Source organism: Lynx rufus, unplaced genomic scaffold (genome assembly GCF_022079265.1).
Source record: "Lynx rufus isolate CCGP_SWC_20201006 ecotype Redwood Valley unplaced genomic scaffold, mLynRuf1.p SCAF_1, whole genome shotgun sequence".
NCBI classification, from domain to species: Eukaryota; Metazoa; Chordata; class Mammalia; order Carnivora; family Felidae; genus Lynx; species Lynx rufus.
Genome location: NW_025814823.1, coordinates 210,610,236 through 210,631,303, shown reverse-complemented (window position 1 = coordinate 210,631,303; position 21,068 = coordinate 210,610,236). Strand labels below are relative to the sequence as shown.

At 39.5% G+C, this 21,068-nt stretch overlaps 1 protein-coding gene across 5 annotated transcripts in view; it reads right to left on the bottom strand.

The window, feature by feature from the left end:
• NADK2 (NAD kinase 2, mitochondrial) overlaps nt 1–20,409 on the bottom strand; it is a 49,669-nt gene extending 29,260 nt beyond the window's left edge. The window contains exons 1-5 of one of the 5 annotated variants that reach the window (XM_047093495.1): nt 20,005–20,409; nt 8,925–9,013; nt 7,968–8,056; nt 7,045–7,126; nt 361–444 (exon numbers count right to left, since the gene is read on the bottom strand). In XM_047093495.1, coding sequence (XP_046949451.1) covers nt 361–444; nt 7,045–7,126; nt 7,968–8,056; nt 8,925–9,013; nt 20,005–20,304 — 644 coding nt within the window. In that variant the 5' untranslated portion in view covers nt 20,305–20,409. Of the gene's footprint in view, nt 1–360; nt 445–7,044; nt 7,127–7,967; nt 8,057–8,924; nt 9,014–10,898; nt 10,969–14,995; nt 15,113–20,004 lie in introns of those variants that run through there. The other 4 variants (XM_047093523.1, XM_047093531.1, XM_047093504.1 and 1 more) reach the window with 4 other exon arrangements.
• Between the last annotated feature and the right edge of the window lie 659 nt (nt 20,410–21,068).

The window sequence follows — 21,068 nt, the reverse complement described above, 5'->3', positions numbered from 1 at the left end:
CAGAATTTGAACACTTAATTTTAGCCAACGGTTTTAACTATCTTTCTACCAAACTGCTAAGAACACAGAACGAGGTTTAAAAAGTAGAAATGTGGCCTCTATCTCACTGATGGAGAAAACCCCTCAACGTGCAATTATGTTACAGGCCAAGGGCACTTGTCAGGGTTTCTGGACAGTTCCACCTGGACTAGAAGAAAGTAAGGTAGAAATGTTTGTGACTCAGCTAGTTTATTACTTTTTATGGCTACTGTTGTAACTACGGACTAAGCCAAATATTATCTAACTTGTACTGTTCAATAGCATTTTTAATAGCACATATTTATTAAGATTATTTGTAAAACAACGGTAAGAAATTCCTACCTGAACTCACCACGATAGAACTTCTGTAAGGCTTCTGGAAAGGAATGTGTATATCGAACAGGAAGACATAAATGACCCTCAGACCTTTATTTTAAGAGATTTGGAGTGGTGTAAAGGGAAGAAAGAGGAAAAAAAAATTTAATTCAAAAGGTATCACTAAGCTATAAAAATCAGACATAAAATTTTGTAAATTTTTATTCTATACTTCATTTTTTTGCTACAAAGTTTTCTGTATTTTCAATAAGACAGAAAGACCAAACAGAAAGACCAAAGTGATTTTACATACAGTTTTAATGCCATGATACACAAAACTACTTAAGTTTCCACATTACAGTGAAACTAAAAAATAACAGCAAATGTGCCACTGATTTCATTTCCCTATAAAATTATCTGATGGTATAGTGACATTTGCATCCTACTTTTATAATATTTATCTATTAACTTTAGGCAAGTCATTTTAGCATCAGCTTCCTCATCTCTAAAAGGGTGATAGAACCACCAATCTCAAAAGGTTATTCTGAGGAATCAAACTATTTATGGTTCAAAAGTGAACCATAAATCTTTTAAATGTCATTTAAGCTATTCCAAGTCATAAAGAGAAATCATAAAGCTTAATCCAATGCAATCCTTCATTTATTAAAAAAATATAGAAGAATTAACTCCTTTTCAAGGCGTTAAAAGCTTGATGTATGGGGCGCCTGGGTGGCTCAGTTGGTTGAGTGTCTGACTTTGGCTCAGGTCATGATCTTGTAGTTCATGAGTTCGAGTCCTATGTCAGACTCTGTGCTGACAGCTCGGAGCCTAGAGACTACTTTAGATTCTATGTCTCCCTCTCTCTTTGTCCCTCTCCCACTCTTTCTCTCAAAAATAAACATTAAAAAAAAAAAAAGAGCTTGATGCAGAAGACAATTTTTTTTAAAAAAATTGCAAATTACAAAGTGTTAAGATTGCCTATAGTTGCTATAGAAAGATGAGATAATATGGCACCTAACATGAGAAAAGGTGTCCAGAAAGCTCAATCATCATTACATGATGCGTTGATCTTGAAGGAAATATTGAGAGTAGGCTTTGCAAAACAAACTCTTCATAATAACTACATTAAGTGTGAAGAGCAGAGAAAAACCTTTTTACAAAGTCGTGACTAGTCAATTTCTTTATCTGAGTGGATCAACACTGAAATTAAGACACTTAGGCCTTGCCTTTAATTTCTATACTCCCTGCAACACTTTACATAGTGCTAAGTATATAAAAGGTATCAACAGTCATTTGATAGAACAATACCAGCTAGGGTCAACTGGAGGTCTAAAACATCCTAGAGAGAACAATCTCTCATGAGGTTATAGTCAGATATCAGCTAGGGCTGTGAGCATCTGAATCAGGTCTGACTTGGCCTGAAGGATTCATTTTCAGTGTGGCTCACTCACAGGGCTGGCAAATTGTGTGAGCTATTGGCAAGACACCTCAATTCTTCTGCACGTGAGCCTCTCCATAGGGCTGCTTGACTATCTTCACATCATGCTGGCTGACTTACCCCAGAATGTACAATCCAAAAGACCAAAACAGAAGCTGGAATACCATTTATGACCTGGCCTTAGAATCTACACACTGTCATACCATATTCCATAGGCCAATCCTGATTGAATACAGAAGGGGAGAGGTAACCACATAAAGGTGTAAATGCTAGGCAGCTATCTTGTAGGCTAGCTACTACATGTCGTATACCCTATTTTAATTATTAAGCATTCAAATGTCATTATTATTTAAAAGTTCAGTAGACGATTGCAGAATACAAACGAGACAAACCGAAGTTATATATTTAGTTTACATGTGAGTGACCATGTGAGTGAACCATCTTAGAAGGGTATCTCCGAGCCCAAGTCAAGCCTCCAAGTGCCTGCAGCCCCACCTGACATGTAACTATAACCTTATGAGGAGAGATCTCAAGCCAAACCACCCATCCAAGCCACTCCTGAATTCCAGATACACGGAAACCAGGAGAGATAATAAATGATTTTTACTACTTAAGCCTTTAAGTTCTGGTTTGATTTGTTATGCAGCATTTGATAACTAATAGAGGAAAGGAAATTTAAGTTGAATATTAACTTCTAGGATTAAGGCTTGTGAGTCACCACAGTGCTTAAGAAAAAGAAGTCAGACAACCTGAATTACCGAACAAGCTAGGAGGCTTAATACATTTCTCGCCTGTAGACAAGAAGAGAAACCAAAGGACTTCTAAAGCCTATTATTCTAGGTAGAAATTAGAGAAGCAGTAGTGTCTGTTTACCAGTTTCAAAATCTCCACAAGCTTATGACTATTAAGCCAGGTTTTTAAAGGAAAATATGTCTCAACAAACTGTATGAAATGTGACCACTAAAGAATCTCTTAACAATATAAAAATATGCCACAAGAATTTCTAAAATATACATGCATCAACACTGAAAGCAGTCAAAAAAATATTTACTGAACCAATGATCTCAATAACTTATGCTCAAGAAATTTTTACTCAGCTAGGTTGGGGTCCTAGCCCTATTCCCTAAAAGCATTTAATTAATCATTCAGTTCAAAGGTTTACTGTCTATGGACTATGTATAATACTATAAAAGCAATAGAAAAATTAAAATACAAAGTCCTATGCTCAAGAAATGTATAGTCTAATGGAGGAGACAAACAACCAAGCAGAAAACGATATGAAAGGATAAGCATTCTCTACAGGGAATTATAGTCAGAGCCCACAAGATGCACCAGAGTCATGAATGAACAATTATACAACTACACAACTCAGTATGTGGTATAAGGGCATTCTGGACAAAAGCGCATATATAGACATGAAAAGAATATGGGCCTTTGGAGAACTCTTTCACTTATTCTTTCAAATCCTACTGTCTTAAATATCAACAAAGCTCCTCACCAGAGGAAAAGCCTCCACCCATGGTGTCAGCAGATGCTCAGATTGAACATTTGCACTTAAGAACGGCCGTCAGAGTGGGCAGTAGAGGAACTGGTGAGGATGGTCAAAGGTACAAACTTCCACTTATAAGACTGTAAGTACTGGGGATGTAATGGACAACAGGATGACTATAGTTAACACTGCTGTATAGTATATCTGAAAGTTATTAAAAGAGTAGATCCTAAGAGTTCTCATCACAAAAAAAAAGCCCTTTTTTTTCATGTCTATATAAGTAAATTTACTGTAGCAATCATTTCACATTATGTATAAGTCATTATGTGTTACACCTTAAATTTATGCAGTCTGCATGTCAATTATATCTCAACAAAACTGGGAGAAAAGATGCGATTCAAAAAAAAAAAAAAAAAAGAAACAGCCTTAGGAAGAATCCTAGGCTGTTCCTAGAGGTGTTGTTTTTGTTGTTGTTTTGTTTTTTACTGAAGAGCATACAGTAAATGAGGATAAACTAAAAAGCAAATAGGCAACAGATGGTGAAAGATCATACTATTATACTAAGGAATTTGCAATGTATCCTAAAAGTCATGGGAAAGCCTAAAAGACTCTAATTTAGGAGTGGATACACTATTTGTACTTTGGAGTAACATGAAGACAAAGTGTAATGGATGGGTTGGAAAGAGCAAGACTGGGAGCTACTGTGGTAATTTAAACAACAAACTATAAACGCCTACATGGTGTTCATTACCAGTGACGATGGCAAGAGATGGACTCAAAGGTAAGATCCCAAGAACTCAGAATTAGATCCATAGACCAGTGTGGTAAGGTGGGGATGGGGTGGGGGTGGGGGGGGTGGATGAGGGACAGGTGGTCACAGCTTTAGCACAGGTTATGACTCCATTCATCGAGTATGGTAGGGGAGGGCAAAGGAGATAGGTTCATTTGCAGGCATGTTACTTTTTTTTTTTTTTTTTTTTTTTTTAAATAGGCTCCATGCCCAATGTGAGGCTTAAACTCACGACTCTGAGATTAAGACTCACATGGGGCACCTGGGTGGGTCAGTTGGTTAAGTACCCAACTCTTGATTTCAGCTCAGGTCATGATCACACCGTTCATGAGTTCGAGCCCCATGTCAGACTCCACACTGATGGTGCGGAGCCTGCTCAGGATTCTCTGTCTCCCTCTCTTTCCCTTCCTCCTTCCCTCTCTTTCTTTCTTTCTGTCTCTCTCTCTCTCTCTCAAAGATAAACATTAAAAAAAAAAAAAAAGCCACATGCTCTACGGACTGAGCCAGCCAGGCACTCAGACATGTTACATTTTTAATGCCAATGGATACATTCAAGTAGAGGGTAGAATGTCTCAAATAGAAAAATAACAGGAGAAAAGGACAAAGAATAATCAGGAACCAGAAAACGTAGAGTCTTACATATCACAGCGAAGGAGACCAACTGTTCCAGTTTGCCTGGGACTGACAATTTTCCCAGGACATAGAACTTTTGGTGCTAAAACTAGAAAAGTCCTTGGCAAACCAGGATGAGTTGGTCACCCTAGCCAGAATAAAGAATTAGATTGTACTCTGAGTTAGATAAGGGTGCCACCATAAGATTTGGAGCAGAGAAGTCACTCTGGCTGCAGTGGGAAGAGAATATAAATACGGGTAAGAGTGGAAACAAGATCAATGTTAGATATAAATATTTTGGAGTCCATGATCTAAGTTCAACCAGAGATATTAATCAGCTATTCTGGAGACATTATAAAGAGTGAAAGAGAGGGGCACCTGGGTGGCTCAGTCGGTTGAGTGTCCAAATTCAGTTCATGGTCTGGCAGTGAGTTTGAGCCCTAGGTCAGGCTCTGTGATGACAGCTCAGAGCCTGGAGCCTGCTTCGGATTCTGTGTCTCCTTCTCTCTGCCCCTCCCCCACTTGTACTCTGTCTCTATCAAAAATTAAAAAAAAAAAAAAAAAGGAGTGAGAGAAAGATGGCCCAGAGGGTAATATAAAAAAACACCACTATTTAAGCAGTGACTAAAATATAACATCCTTCAAAAGACACAAAGTAGTAGCCATCAGGATAGGAAGAAGGGGCAGGGGTGGGGAATGGCGGTCATAAGTGCCAAAGAAGTACAGATGCATTAAAGGAGAAGTCAGCACCAAAAATTTCCCAGAAATCAAGTTAGACAAGGACTAAAATGTCCAGTAAGTTCAATAACCAGGACATCACTAGTAAGACAAAAAGAATGTCAGTGAACTGGTGGGAGCAAATCCAGAAAAGCTAGCAAAGGTTTAAAAACAACTGAAGTAAGTAAGTGGAGATACCAAGCTTGGGGGTAAAGAGGAAGAAAAAGAATAATAATCACGAGAAAGGCACAGGGTAAAGAATTTATTAAATTTTCTTAAAAGATGACAGTCTTGAGCAAGGTTTTAGCCCAAGAGGAACCATGTGCAAAGGGAGAAAAGGAAAGAAAGGGAACAGAACAAGGTTTTTATTTTAAGCCATGGAAAAGGTAAAGAAGTTCTTATCCAATGACTTCCATTTCCTCTATCAGGTAAAGGAGAAGGCTAATGCTGAAGGAGGAAGGGTAGGGAAAGCAGGGAAAATATACAAGTTAAATAGCTTGAAGAAGCTACCACACAGAATGGGGAAGAGAGAGGACCTGAGCCACACAGAAAATTTTGGGTCCAGTTCTAAGTGCTAGGAACTACACATTGGAAGTAAGTTGGGGCGCAAACTAGGCCACAAAGCTTAAGTTTCTATTTTTTTACCCAGATGGCCTCAGCAGTGCTGATGGAGGAATAAAAAGGATGATCGACAGAGGTAGGATTGAGCAGAAAGACAATGGTACAAAATGTCTATGAAATTTGTCAAGCAAGTGAATGAAGTGAGGGAAAATTAATTGAAGAAAATAGAGGGGTTCAATGCCCTGAAAACCAAAGGGCAGACTTAGCAGAATTGAAGGAATAAGACTGCTATTAAAGATAGGAGACTGCGGTCAGAGTGGAATTAAGATTTGCGAGATGGGGCAATTCTAGATGATCATCAAGTCCAGGTATGGTCATACTGTGGGTGGCTGGAATAGAATGATGCTAAATGTCAGTGAAGCTGAGGAAAGAAAAAAAGAAGTGATGACAGGGTTTGGTCTCTTCATTAAATTGATGAAGTCACCCAGAAAATCAGTGGAGATATAACCAGGAATGGAGATGAGAGACATAAGAAAGGTAGAAGATGGGACATTAACTCATCCCTCTTCAGCAATACTGAAGGACACCAATACTCACCTAGGTCAAGGGCTCAGGTCTATCCTGCCACAGATCCCACTCCCAGACTACCTGGGAAGTCAAATGTGAGGACCTGTCCATCCCATATCATAATTTTCTACCACCAATGGCAGCTAAATGCATATATATTTCTCATGCCTGAGCTATAAGCAAGAGCTAGATCCTTGGAAACAACTTGTACTAAAGAAGAAAAATTATACTAAAAGTAGAAATGAATTCTACGTGCCTGAATTTCATCTCTAAAATGTTTTTGGAACATGGTTCTAATATTCATGATAACCAGGAACAATGATGCTTTCACTTAAACATCATGCACCACAGTAAACTCTCTGCAGCAACAGAGCACAGCAATGTGACTACGGTAGAGGAAATAAAGACCTTCCAAAATTTAAGATTTATCAGAAATAGATACTAAGCAGAGCAAAGCATACACACACACACACACACACACACACACACACACACACACACACACACAGCAAATAAAGAGAATGTGTTTTTCCTTACCGTTCTGGATCAGTGTTTACTCCAATAACTGGTTTAAGTCTGTCCAAGACTTTACTTGCCGCCAGAAGCATCGTGCCATCACCTACATAACCAGATTTGTTACAAAACTAGTTTTTAACATCATTCTGAACACAAGTACTTTTATTTTAACAATCTCACTCCCACCCCATCCTGTTGACCACCAGAGGCCTCTCCACTGCCTTTCTACCCACCAGCCCTAACCCAGGATTTCTCAACAGTGGCAAGACTGACATTTTAGGCCAGATAATTCTTTGTTGTGGGGGGCTGTCCTGTGCATAACAGGATGTTCAGCAGTATCCATGGCCTCTACATGCTAGATGCCCAGTAGTAGCCTCCAATTGGGAACTACTGCTCTAATCCTATCACTTCTATTAGCCAATTCTTTTTCTTTCTGTCATAACATCAATCCAAACTCATAAAATATTTTAATGAGAATATATCTAACAAAGTGTCCGGTGTAGATTTTTCTAACAAATGCTATCAATTTAAAGCTTTAGAAAGAATGTTCACTAATTTAATAATAAAGCTCAGGAAAAAATAGGTATAAGTATATGAGAGTCAGAGTGGGATGAAATTTATCTAATCCAGTTAAACTCTTAAATAATTTCAACTTTTTTTAAAGACTAGTATAACTAAACCAAAATACAGTTACAACTCATTCTTTGAATCATATTTGAAGTTAAATATACCTTTAATATACACGGAACCTCACAATAACATCATTCACTAAAAAAGCAAAATGTTACATATAGCAGATCTTTTTAAATCTTATCCTAAAAATCTAAAAATGAATCTTGTGGTAGGATTCTGAAGCCTTCAATACAGCTAGACTACAGGGTATCTGGAAATGTATATTAAAGAGTATTTCTGTATTCCAATCTTTCCCTCTGTAAAACTATTACCTCCTGCAGCTATGACAGCATCTGCCCATCGAACAATTTCTTCATCATATTCTCTCCTCTTTACTAGGCGAACCTCAATTCCCTCATTCCTAAGATAAGAAAGTAAACGTTACATAAAATTTCCACTAATAATTTAAAGGATGTTTTCTGAGAGGCAAATTATTACAATGATGTAAAATAAATTTGTTTTATAAACAAATTTATGTTTAGCTTTGCAAGCTTAGCTTCATTTTAATTACAACAGCCAATTAACTATGGTAAGTCAAGATGCACAAGAGTAAACTGAAAGTTAATAATGATCCCAAATCTTTACATGCTTTAAAAACATCTTATTACAGTCCCTGACAAATAGCAATATTGATAAATGAGAATTTCAATTCATTTTCTCTATTCCTGATGCTAAAATTCATTAATACAAAAATGTCCTAGAAGAGTCACATCTTGAGAGACTTTTAATTATAAAACAAAATAGTCATTACTTTAAATCCAAAATATTCATTCAGTTGTCAGACGCTGAAACAGTAACTAACTTTCTACTTTGCATGTTCTCACACTGATTCTCTTATATAAACTTATTCACTGACTGCATTAATTGAATTAACTGAAGTTTCTATGATATTCAGACATTCAAATAATATTTTAATGAACACCCACATAATCTAGTATTGTTTAAAAAAACATTACATATACAGTTCAAGCATAATGTATACAGAATTGTCTCTGTGGAAAAAGCACTTCTCAGACCAAATATTAACTGAAAATCTGTGAAATTTTCAGAGTACAAAAATTTCCTTAGAAACACTACAATGTCAACTCCATTAACCATGATATAATTTTCTGAAAATTATTTTATAACGGAAATCTTTACTAAAAATCGCAGGATCATCTTCTAGTAAAAATAAAAATTAAAAGTCCTGAATACAAAAGCCCATCCAAGATCCAATCCCAGTGACTCACCGTAAACTATCTAGAATATGCTCTACATTTTTGGTGTGAATATGATGCCGTTCAAGCAGTCCACTGTAGCTAGAGCCTTTCAATGCAAGCTATATCAAAATAAAACAAATTCTGTCTTATTACATGTCATATAGTACACAGTATAACATCTCTCTTTAAAAAACCCTATGTAAAAACCGAAAGATTTTTTTTTGAAGGTATATTTGTAGGACTACAAGTTTAAACTGAACTAGAAAGCCTGACTTCAGAAAATTATAATTTGGTTTCAATACCAAATACAGCATTAAGTTTCCTGAATCACGTAGTTAACAAGATCTCAAAATTTGCCTATTTGGGGCACCTGAGTGGTTCAGTCGGTTGAGCGTCCGACTTCAACACAGGTCACGATCTCACAGTTTGTGAGTTCAAGCCCCGTATTGGGCTCTGTGCTGACAGCTCGGAGCCTGGAGCCTGGAGCCTGCTTAGGATTCTGTGTCTCCCTCTCTCTCTGCCCCAACCCACTCGTGCTCTCTCTCTCTCAAAAATAAATAAGCATTAAAAAAAATTTTTTTGCTTACTTTACAACTAATTTTTTAAATGGATTTTTAACACATTGCATATGGCTACTCGAAGACCAAAGATAAACTAATCTTCTAATATTTTAGAAGGCAGTTAGATGACCTTTACTCCACTTGGATTTGCAGCTCTCTTCTGTTCATATTTATGAACTCTATTTGGAATTTACCCCACACAATCCAAACAAAGGACTGGTTAGCTCACTGAAATTGGATAACATTTAGATATAAAGACATATGTCATTCAAGAATTATCTTTCCTAGTCCATTGGAGTGACATTTTATAATGTTACTACCATACCATTAATATTCTCCTTTTAAAGTATATGTCTTCTAAATAAAATAAAAGTAAATAAAATGTTGAGAGAGAAGTTTAGAAATATCTTCAATGAACATCCATTTAATCAAGTAGGAAATTTGTCCAGTAGAGTGAATGCCAGAATTAAAAAGAATATTGCGGGGCGTCTGAGTGTCTCAGTCAGTTAAGCATCCGATGTCAGCTCAGGTCATGATCTCGTGGTTAGTGGGTTCAAGTCCCACATCAGGGTCTGTGCCAACAGCTCGTGGCCTGGAGCCTGCTTCAGATTCTGTGTCTCCCCCTCTCTCTGCCCCTGCCCCACTCACACTCTATCTCTCTCAAAAATAAACATTAAATAATAAGCATTAAAAAAATAACAAACAAGCAAAAAGAGTTTCTCCTACAAAATTTCCAAAAGCGAACATCACTTCTGCCCAAGTAGCCTGAAAGTTAAAATACAACAAAGCATGAACGGAAAAATGGATTCTAAACCAACAAAAATTTGTCCACATTAAAGTTAGATGTGATAGGTTATTTCCTAAATGATCCAACTGCTTTTATTAAAGTATCATAGATATTTTTACTTGACCTAAACTGAGTTTATTATGAAACAAATTTTTAACTTATTTTACTAGACAGCTGAACGTTACTACTTTCTACTCTCTGTAATAAGTCACAGGAAAGCTCAGTAAGGGAAGGAAATAGTCTTTTCAAATTTAACGCATAAGAAATACACAAACTTTTTGAGACAATGACCTGTTTGTTTGGTATGTAAACTCACTAGGCAGAATTGAAGCACTCTTAAAAAGAGTACCCACTTAACTAAATGGTACACTGTTAACTCAAAACTGCCTTACACTGATGAGAAACACCTAGTCAACAGCTAGAAAGTAAACTATTCCACTTAGCATGATCAGGCCTGGTACAGTGAACCCTAAATATTTCTCCAGCTATATTTGGCATTTATCTTAGATCATTTCAGTTTCACTTAGCCTTCCTCCCAGGCACTCACCTTTACTTTCCCCATAATTCTCTTCCTACTTCTGCCTTCCTCTTTTTATCCTGTTTACCCATTCCCTCATACATTGGGATTGCTCAAGGTTCCATCTCTGACTTTCTTACCTGCTCCCACTTCGTGTTCTTGGAGTTACCTCCCTGCTGCAGGACTTGATGGCCCAAGTATACACTGGCAACTATGAAATATACACTGTTAGCTCACATCTTTCCTTTAAGCTTTCGGCTCAAATTTTCAACGTGAGCATTTATACTGCCCCATTGGTAGATCAGGTACCTTTCCCCACAACCATCTAAATATGATTACGTATTCCTCCTTCAAATTTGCTCTTCTCAGTCCCGTATACCAGTTAATAATACTTACATTTATATAAGCAACAGAATAAACACAGGCGTCACCTTTAATTCTTCCCTCACACTCAATCTCCACAGTCAGTGGTGAAGAACAACAATCTGTCCACAGTCATGCTGCCACTGCTTGAGTTCTGGGCAACATCAGCTCTTATCTGGTGTCACATAATAGCCTGCCTCCAGAATTTCTAACTGCTTCCTTTAAAAGTCTTTATTTCCCAGTCCTCCAACCTAACCACCACTACCAGAAGCCTGCTTTCATACTAGGCCCAGAATGCTAACGTCTCAGAAAAACTGACCCTCCACTCCTCTTGTGGGGAAAGAGAACAGGACTGACAGTTGTTTTCTATTGCTAAAAAACCACTGAAAATGACTAGGACATAAAGCAAACTTCTGCACATGACATTTAATACCCTGATAAGGTCCAGCCTACCTGTTCCCCTTCTATATACTCACTCTTGAACAATGATTTTCAAACTGCCCTTAAAATGGCTGTCACATCAATTTATTGATCACAAGCAGCACTGGTATTAAGAATAAACTCTACTACATGCAACTGCTCAGTTGTTTCATATTACCTTTTATTTCAAATACGAGTATATGTACTTAGTGAGTCATATGTAAAATTTTTCCAACTGTAGATTACAGTCAGAAATATCTCAGTTCTTTTGGCTGGCAAAGATTAACTTCTCCACTGTCTCATTAGTACTGTTCTCTATCCTTGACATATAAATTCTTCCTTATTCTTTAATATTTAATTAAAATACCCTAAACTTAAAGGATCTCATTTCACTCTCATCATATTGGCAAAAATGATAAAGTCCACCAAGTGCTAATGAGAACATGGGGTATCAGGGAGATGTTCAGTGCTTATGGAAATATTATTTGTACTTCTAATTGCATTTTTTAATAGAAAAAACTAGAAACAACCTCACTATCCAAACAATGTAATACTTGACAGCACTTAAAATGAATTAACATATATCAAAATAGAGAAGTTTCAAAACCAATAGTGAATAAGAAAAGCAAATTTCTAAACAGGTATACAATTTAAAGAATATATTATTGATGTAACTTTAAGACACACAATACACTTTTTATGGGCATGGTCACATTAATAAATGTATAACATATGCATGAAAAAGATATATATGTGTATATATATATTTATTTAACAACTTCAGGCTAGTGGTTACCTCTAGGGACACAGGGAGGAAAAAAGTTGGAATGATAAGGCTTTAGTTATAACATTCCCTTTAAAAATATCTCTGGCATTGGGGCACCTGGGTGGCTCAGTTGGTTAAAGGTCCGACTTCGGCTCAGGTCATGTTCTCATGGCTTGTGGGTTCGAGCCCTGTGTTGGGCTCTTTGCTGACAGCTCAGAGCCTGGGGCCTGCTCTGGATTCTGTGTCTCCCCTTCTCTCTGTCCCTCGCCTGCTCACACTCTGTTTCTCTCTATCAAAAATAAACAAATATTTAAAAAAAATTTTTTTGTAAGTATCTCAAGCAAATGTGGCAAAATATTAGTATCTGTTACGTCTCAGTAGCTGGATATACAGGGGTCTATTTTGAAAGTTTTCTATGTGGTAAAAACATTTCATAACGGAAAGTCTAAACTTTAAAAAGATCACCAGCAAGTCTACTTAAAAGTTGAAAAAATGCAAAGGTCATCTTTTTCTCTTTCATTCTTACCCTTCCCAAATTACTCCCTCCCTTCTCTGTATTCCCGTGGACCACTTACAGTTATAACACAATTTAAAATATTTTCTCCATACATTTGGGAACCCTTTTATTCACCTGTGGTTCCCCAGAACCTAGCAAGTGCTCAATGAATGGGTGACAAATTTTTTTAACAAATTTTTTAAACAAATTAACCAACAAACTTCATGAATGTTGGCAATAGTGACACTGTAAGCAAGTTTTATTTTGAAACATATTTTTAGATCTTATTTTTAAAGACCATAATTTTTATAATTATTTTCTCCACTACAAAAATACTTTTTTTTTTTTTTTTTTTGAGAGAGAGAGTACAACAGGGGACAAGGGCAGAGGGAGAGAGCAAGAATCTTAAGCAGATTCCACACTCAGCACAGAACCCAACACGGAACTCGATCCCACAACCCTGGAATCATGACCTGAGCCAAAATAAAGAGTTGGACACTCAACCGACTGAGCCACCCAGGCGCCTCACAAAAATACTTCTTAGAAGAAAGTAAACAATTGAAAACTATCACTTCCTCCAAGAAATGGGCTTAAAAAAAAAAACATGAGCAAAAGTTAAATTCAATAAGTCTTCAGTTACTTTAACCATCTGTTTTACAAAGGAACCTATTTTGAAGTGACCAAATCAGTACCATTTTAGGTAAAAAATTTAATAAATGATGGTGACATTTACATAATGATCATTATTGTGGCTAAAAATCCTAATTATGCTGCTTTAAATTATGTAAATTATCAGTCAGTTTGCTCTTCCTAAAAATCATGTAAACAAGGAAAAACAGACATTATACCTATTTCAAAGTCAAAGACGCTGATAAATAGAAAGAGGTTAGGTTACTTGATCCAGTTTACAAAGCTAATAGATTGGTGCCAGTATCCAAACTCAGATCTCCTGCCTTTTTTTTTTTTTTTAGTTTTTTTTAATGTTTGTTTATTTTTGAGAGGCAGAGAAAGAGAGAGAGCAAAAGCAAGGGAGGTGCAGAGAGAGAGAGGGAGACACAGAATCCAAAGCAGGCTCCAGGCTCCGAGCTGTCAGCTCAGAGCCCAATGTGGGGCTCGAACTCACAGACTGTGAGATCATGACCTGAACTGAAGTCAGACGCCTAACCGACTGAGCCACCCAGACGCCCCTTCAGATGCAAGACTGAGCCACCCAAGGCGCCCCTGCTCTTAATCCAAGACTTGTCCACTAGAGACTCCCAACAACCCTACATTAGCTATAGATTTCACTCCTTCTTGGGAAATGTAAATGCTCATTAGGGCACTAAGCCTCATTTTAATGATTAAGTTACACAGGCCAAGAACTATTCTGTTCCTATGTCCTAATTCTACCAACTTTCAGTTAGGAAGAAGAAATCCAATTGACTAACCTCTCCTTGAATGCAAATGTCTTATGGAGGTTGGTCTAATCTCCTGCACAATCCACATCATATATAATGAACTTTCCTAAGGCATAAAATAACCGGCACATTTGGTGATATTTTGAAATACACCTATTACGTATTACAAAGATCAGTGATAGCGAAAAATAAAGTTAACTTACACCTTACTAGCTAAGAAGATACTAATATGTATTGATAAACACTTTTTTACTCAAAACTTAATTCATATAATTAAAAACACAGGAAAAGGGATCACAGTAAGAAATTATGTTGTTTACAGTCTCATGGCTGGCCACATATTTGTAGTTTTGAAAACCTCCCCTAGGTAATCCTGATAAGAAAAGCCTGAAAATCAGGGCTCTAAAGCACACTGGTCAATGATTACGTTAGTGGTAGAATTTCAGGTACTTTCATATTCAACCCTTTTACATCTTTCTGGGTCTCCCATTTAATGACAAATATTTATGGGAAGGAGTGTACTGTAAGTCTCTATTTTCCAAGTTGTATCGCACAAAATTTGACACATTTTTCTGTCCCCCTCCCACGGTCAAATAAAAATCCTGTTTTGTTTAGGCTCATGTTTCTTTAACACATGAAGCCTCTTCCAGGAAACTCATGTTGGTAACCTCTATCTTAAGATTTCAGCAGCTAACGTCTTTCGGAAGAATGATAGCTGGAAATACGGCTCTGGACTGGAAGCCTCCAAGAGAAAAGAACTAAAAATAACTTTTAAAAAGACAAACGTTTTACTACCTTTTTTGGTGGGGATGGGAAGGTGGAGAGGATGATGAATAAGATGCAGTCTTTGCCCTGAAGTCTAGAGAAGAAAATAATCAGATTATACTCAAAGGTGGAAAGCTCAAATGTGTAAGTATTGGGAAGATACAGTGAAAAGTACCTAACACAACTTTGGTGGCCAAAGAAGGGCACAGCAAGGTTACAAAGGAAGGCTTCCTATGACAGTAACATCTGGAGCTTGACCTCAAAGGAATTTGGTTAGAGGAAAGAGAAGTATTCACACTAAAAGAGGCTGCAGAGGAAAAGACACTAACAGATACAAATCAAACCACCCTGAAATACCATTTTTTCACCTCCCAGCTTGGTAAAACTCCAAAATGTGATAAACTTCTTGTGGAATAACAGTAACTTTCATCCATTGCTGGGGAAGGTATACATTGGTACAGCCTTGAAGAAATTTAGCAATACCCATTAAAATTTCAAATGTACATGCCTTTTGACTCAGCAATTCCACTTTTAGGTATTTATCTTAGAGCCTGGTTCACACATACATAAATTAACACACACGTTACTCACTATAGAATGTATTTTAATGTTAATTTTGGGGGGGGGGGTAGGGAGAGACAGTGTGCATGCATGCAAGCAGGGGAGGGGTAGAGACATGGGGGGGGGGGGGTAGACAGAAGATCCAAAGTGGGCTCTGCACTGACAGCAGCGAGACCAATGTGGGGCTCAAACTCACAAATCTGAGATCATCACCTGAGCCAAAATCAGAAGCTTAACAGAATGAGCCCCCCAGGCACCCCCATTACAGAATGTATTTTAATAAATTAAGACATGCACACAATGGACTCCTACACATACTATTTTAAAGAAAGAACAAGGTGCAGAATAGCTTAAATAGTATGTTATCACTAAGTAAAAAGGGGTGGGACAAATAAAAATAATATTTCATTGTGTTGATTTGTATGTATGGATTATTTCTGGAAGGAAACACAAGAAACTGATAACACTGGCTACTTCCAGGGACAAAAACACAGTGCCCAGTAACAAGAATAAGAGACTTTTCATTGTATAGCCTTCTGTATCTTTTACATTTTGAACATTTTAATGCACTAATCCATAAATACATAAAATTAAATCAGCACAGCACCTAATGAAAATTAAAACACTTTGAAATTAGTGGAAAATGAAGTTCGAGACAAAAACTGATTAGAAATAAAGCTCAACAGGCATACAGGAGCCAGTTCATGAAGGGCCTTGTTTGGCATACTAAGTAAGGATCATGAAGGTTCCCATAGAGCAGTGTTTCTCAAAGTGTGACCTGGGGACCACCTGCAAACCTGGAGAGCTTATTAAAAATGAAGTCCCCTGGACAGAGCCAACAACCTTAAGGGTGTGTGGTTGATAAAGGCAGAGTCTGGAGTCTCCACAAACTGAATCAGAATCTTGGGGTACAAAGGTTCCGGCATCTGCATTTTAACAAACTTCCTAGGTGACTCTACAGGTTATGGGGAGCTTTTGAGTAGTTCTAAGCAGAGGAGTAAACTGGCCAGATGTTCACTTTAGATAGACCACTCTGGTGCCTGTATCTGAAAGATTTGAGAGGAGTGAGACTCTGTTAGAAAGCCCTGGAGGTACTCCAGATCATGTTCTTTAATTTGATAAATATTCATATACACTACATTCATTGCACACCATGTGGCAAAAGTATTACCTGCCCAAGAACCACAACCTAAGCTACACCATCACTGCAGGAAACACTGTTAAGGGAAACAAAATCCAAGGTGCTAGGATCTCCCAAATATGTTAGGAAGGTAATAACTATGAATAATTTAATCCAGTCATAAAGGGACTGCTAAATGAAATTATTCCATCCCATTATAAAGATTAAAAAACAACAACAACAACAACTAGGAGTGCCTGCAGGGGTGGCTAGGTTGGTTAAGTGACTCTTGGTTCCAGCTCAAGTCATGATCTCACAGTTCCTGGAGAGCAGAGCCTGCTTGAGATGCTCTCTTTGCTTCTCTCTCTGCCCCTCCTCTGCTTATGCATGCACACACACGCACCCATACACACACCCAAACTTTAAATAAATAAATAAATAAATAAATAAGGCAACCATTAAAGGGAGTTGCAGTGGAGGGAGAGAAGGGTGGAAATTGTTCATGTCTCATTTAGTATATATTAAAATAGTTTTCAATAAAACCTCTTTGGCCAATAAGGCATGTTTACAATGGCAAAACCCTTTCCAATCATCTTTGATTCATCTAAAGATCTAATTTGTTGAGTGTCATGGACCCTATAAATAAAAGTTCCACATCTGCCAACAGCTATATCTCTTATGATGTAAGTAAATTGGAATAATAGTTTAATTATCCCTTGCAAGGTAATGAGCCAGCAGCGGTAAAAAACCAGAAATTCACAGGAAACATCACTGCACGAATTAAAAGTAAAGCAATGCCACCAATAAAAGTGAAAGACCAAGCTTCAAAGATTTAACCCTATTTTGTACATGCTTTATCAACTAAGAAGTATTTCCTCTACTTAAGTAACCCATGAGGCTTTGGGGTATAAGATTATACTGGCACTCCATCCTTCATCTTCTATTTGCATTTTAACAACCTAACAGAGACCTATTCTGCAACAAAACCACCACCTCCACAACAAAAGAGAACCCTCTGGTATAAAACTTCAGGTTACCATGACACTATAGACACCAGAGGTAAGGTGCCAGAGACTCAAGTAAGCACATGGCCACTTTCTTTTGTACTCAATTCACATTATTCATATATCTTAGTATCTTTTACCCCAGCAAAACAGCAAACAATATTGGCCAGCTTATCAGTCCTACTACAGAGTCCCATTTTATAAAAACTTTACACAGCCCCATATTTGGCCTCAACTCCATCTACTGCCATTCCATTCTGAATACTGGCTTTAATGTAAATGGTAAACTCAAATCAGTAAGGAACTAATCCGATATAATGTAACTGAAATGACAACGACTATTTCACTGCCTTGAGATTACAAAACCATGTGTTCTATAGTACAGAAGTTTTAATGCTAAGTTTTCTTCTCCCAAACAGCATTACCTAGCAATAGACAAATATTTACCTATTAGAGATTTCTCTTTAGATACCCATAGTGGGTACACTATATAGTTCAATTTCTAAAGACTTATTGATCTGCCTACATTTAAAATGTTTTGATTAGTGGCAATCTAATTCAGAGGTCCCAGAATTAACCTAATTTAGAGGACACTCATCTTCTTGAGGCCTTGAAAAATCATCCAGAGTTTCAAAATGCCAGCACGAAAAAGAGCCTGTAGAGGCTATCTAGTCCAGCCTACTGTTTCATATACTGAACTAGGTGAAAGCACTTTTAAAACCCGACAGTACTACAAAAAGGTATCATTTTCATGCATGAGGCCCAGAGAAGTTAAAAAGACTGATAGGAAGTTAACCACACAAACTGGGCCTAGAACCCCAAGCTCCTAAATCCCAATCCCACACTCCAAACATGCCAATGGAGTGTACTACTTTAAACTGCTGCGAGGGGCTTTGATAAAATTGTATAGAAAACATTTTTATACATATGTTTGACAATTTCTAAAAAGTAGATCTTGCAAAACTGGGAGTACAATCCAAGGGACACACCTCTTTCCCAGAACAGAAACAATGTGCTTGCCTCTGACATTATTCCCTGCCTCATCCCCAATTTCACTCCCTGACAAAACATAACTACTCCAACTTCCTACTCAAATTAACTGATTTACTTTTTAAAATGATACAATTGTCTTCTATAAATCGCTACATCTTCAAACACTGAGAGGAAACACACCTGCACCTAGCACCTCCATTAAAGGAAAATAGGGACCCTGCTCAATTAACTCATTGAAGAATCAAGAAGTTTAATGCTGAAAACAGACTATATTTAAGCAGTGAGGATTTACAATTTCATTTTGATACCTCTGCAAAATATTACGAAAAAATCTGAAGATTACAAACCATACCAGAAATTTAAAACAAGCTGTCCACTCTTACACAGAATTCTACAAGATTATGGTTATAGGCATGTATAACTCCAGAGCCTTTGGGGCCACAGTATCAACAATTAGAGATTTCCATATTGTTCATGGTAGCATCTTCACTCCCCTTTTCCTAGAGTTGGTGGATAGGGAGCATGGGTTCAGAAGTTTCAAAAGGAGAGGGAAGAGAGAAGATATTCAGGGCTTTTTCTTGGATGGATTTATATACTTCTGCAAACATGTTACTATCTGTACCAAATACAGTCTCTTGTGGAGATACTATGTTATAGACGTAGGCTCTTTATTTCATAATTGCCAGATTCACCTGCCTTCTGTCCTGCCCTTTCTACTTAATAACACAAAGTCAAATTTTCTCCCTTGCTAACCTCTGAACTCAAAACACGTGTGCTTTTAAAACAAGCTGCTAGAACCTTGTCTGACGACCACGTTCCATCACGGAAAAGGCTCGCCCAGACCGGCTTTCTGGAGTATCCCAGGCCTAGCAGTCCTGCGGAGTAAAAGGGGGTGTGTCCGCGGTACCTTCGTCCTCTCTCCCACTTCCCGCAGCGGCGCCCGCGGGGGGGGGGGGGGGGGGCTTTTTCTCGGGGAGGCTTGGGGAGCGGTTTCCAGGGCGTCCAGACCTCAGCCACTGGCCCACCTTTCTCGGGGCTGTTGTTGCTAATCCCCAAAGGGAGAATAGGGAGTGGGGCTAGTGAGGGCGCAAATGAATCCCCAAACCCTTCCCACTGGGAGCCCCTGCCCCCCAAGTCTTCCTCCCCGTCTTGGGGGGGGTCTCTGCAGTTTCAATGACCCCCCCCCTCAGCATACACAGAGGGCGGGGGTCTACAAGCGAAGCCAGAAGGATGGAGGGCAGCGAGGGGGGAAGGCTGGGCATTTAGGGCGCCGGGGTAGAAGGGTCATCCCGAGAGGTCTCCGCCACACCAAAAAGCCGGGGTCGAGCACACACACAACCGCGGGGGCCGCAGGGACCCACCAGCTGCTTCAGATCCTCCTCCGAAAGCTCCGCGTAACGGTACCGCTGCTGCTCGAACTCATACCGGGTGGTTTTGGCCACCACCACCACCCGCGAGGGGCGGAAGCCGCCTTCGGGGCGGCTGCCACAGCCCGCCAGCTCGCGCAGCTGCCCCTGCCCCAGGTGTCGCCGGCCGCCGCCGTCACCGCAGAGCCGCGGCCGCGCGGCGGGGCCTCCCGCGCCCGGCCCCCTCAGCACCGCCGCCCGGCCGCCTGCCACACGCCGACAGCTACCCAGCAGGAAGCCTCGGTAGCAAGTCATCCTCCGCCCGGCGGGGCTGCAGGCCCGGGCTGCCGCCACCAACAGTGCGCGCGACCCGCGCAGACCCGGCCTCTAACTCCGCGCCGGGCGGGCAGAGGTTAAGAGCACTACAGTGCGTGGCCCGCGCCGCGAGGGGGACGTGCCCAGACGTTGACGGGGGCGGGGAAACCCGGAGACTGGGAGGAGGGAAAGCCCGAGCCAGGGAAAGGTGGGCGGGGAAGAGCTAGAGGCCTCAGGGTGGTGGGTTTTGTTTGTTTGTGTATCCGTTTCCATCCACGCCTGCGCAGTGGCTGCTTCGACCCGGGGGCCGACTCCAGCTCCACCCCCTTCCCTGGGTGGGCACCAAACCCACACGCCCGCCCCCAACTCTGTGAACCAATCAGAGCCCGCTGCGGTTTCGGAGCCTGAGGAGCTGCGGGGGTTGGCTGTGGCCAGAAGAAGGGCTGGGATTCTATTTGGCGATAGAGCTGCCTTAGGAATCCAGCTGGAACCGGTCTGAAGCGGCGCGGGGGACTGCGGGTGGGGTTTCGAGCGCCTGGCGGGAGAGCAGGTGCCTGTAAGCACCTCCTTGCCTGGGCTTCTTTATTGCTCTTGAACAGACCACATAAAACCACTCTTTAATCATGGCACATAAGACTGCATTCTTTATCCCTTCGTTCAACTAAGTCTAGGCAGATGGCCAATATGACCAACACTGGGCTGGGGGGGTGGGGGTGTGGGGGGAGGGGGAGGGGCAAGGAAACTGACCAAAGACCGTGTGCATA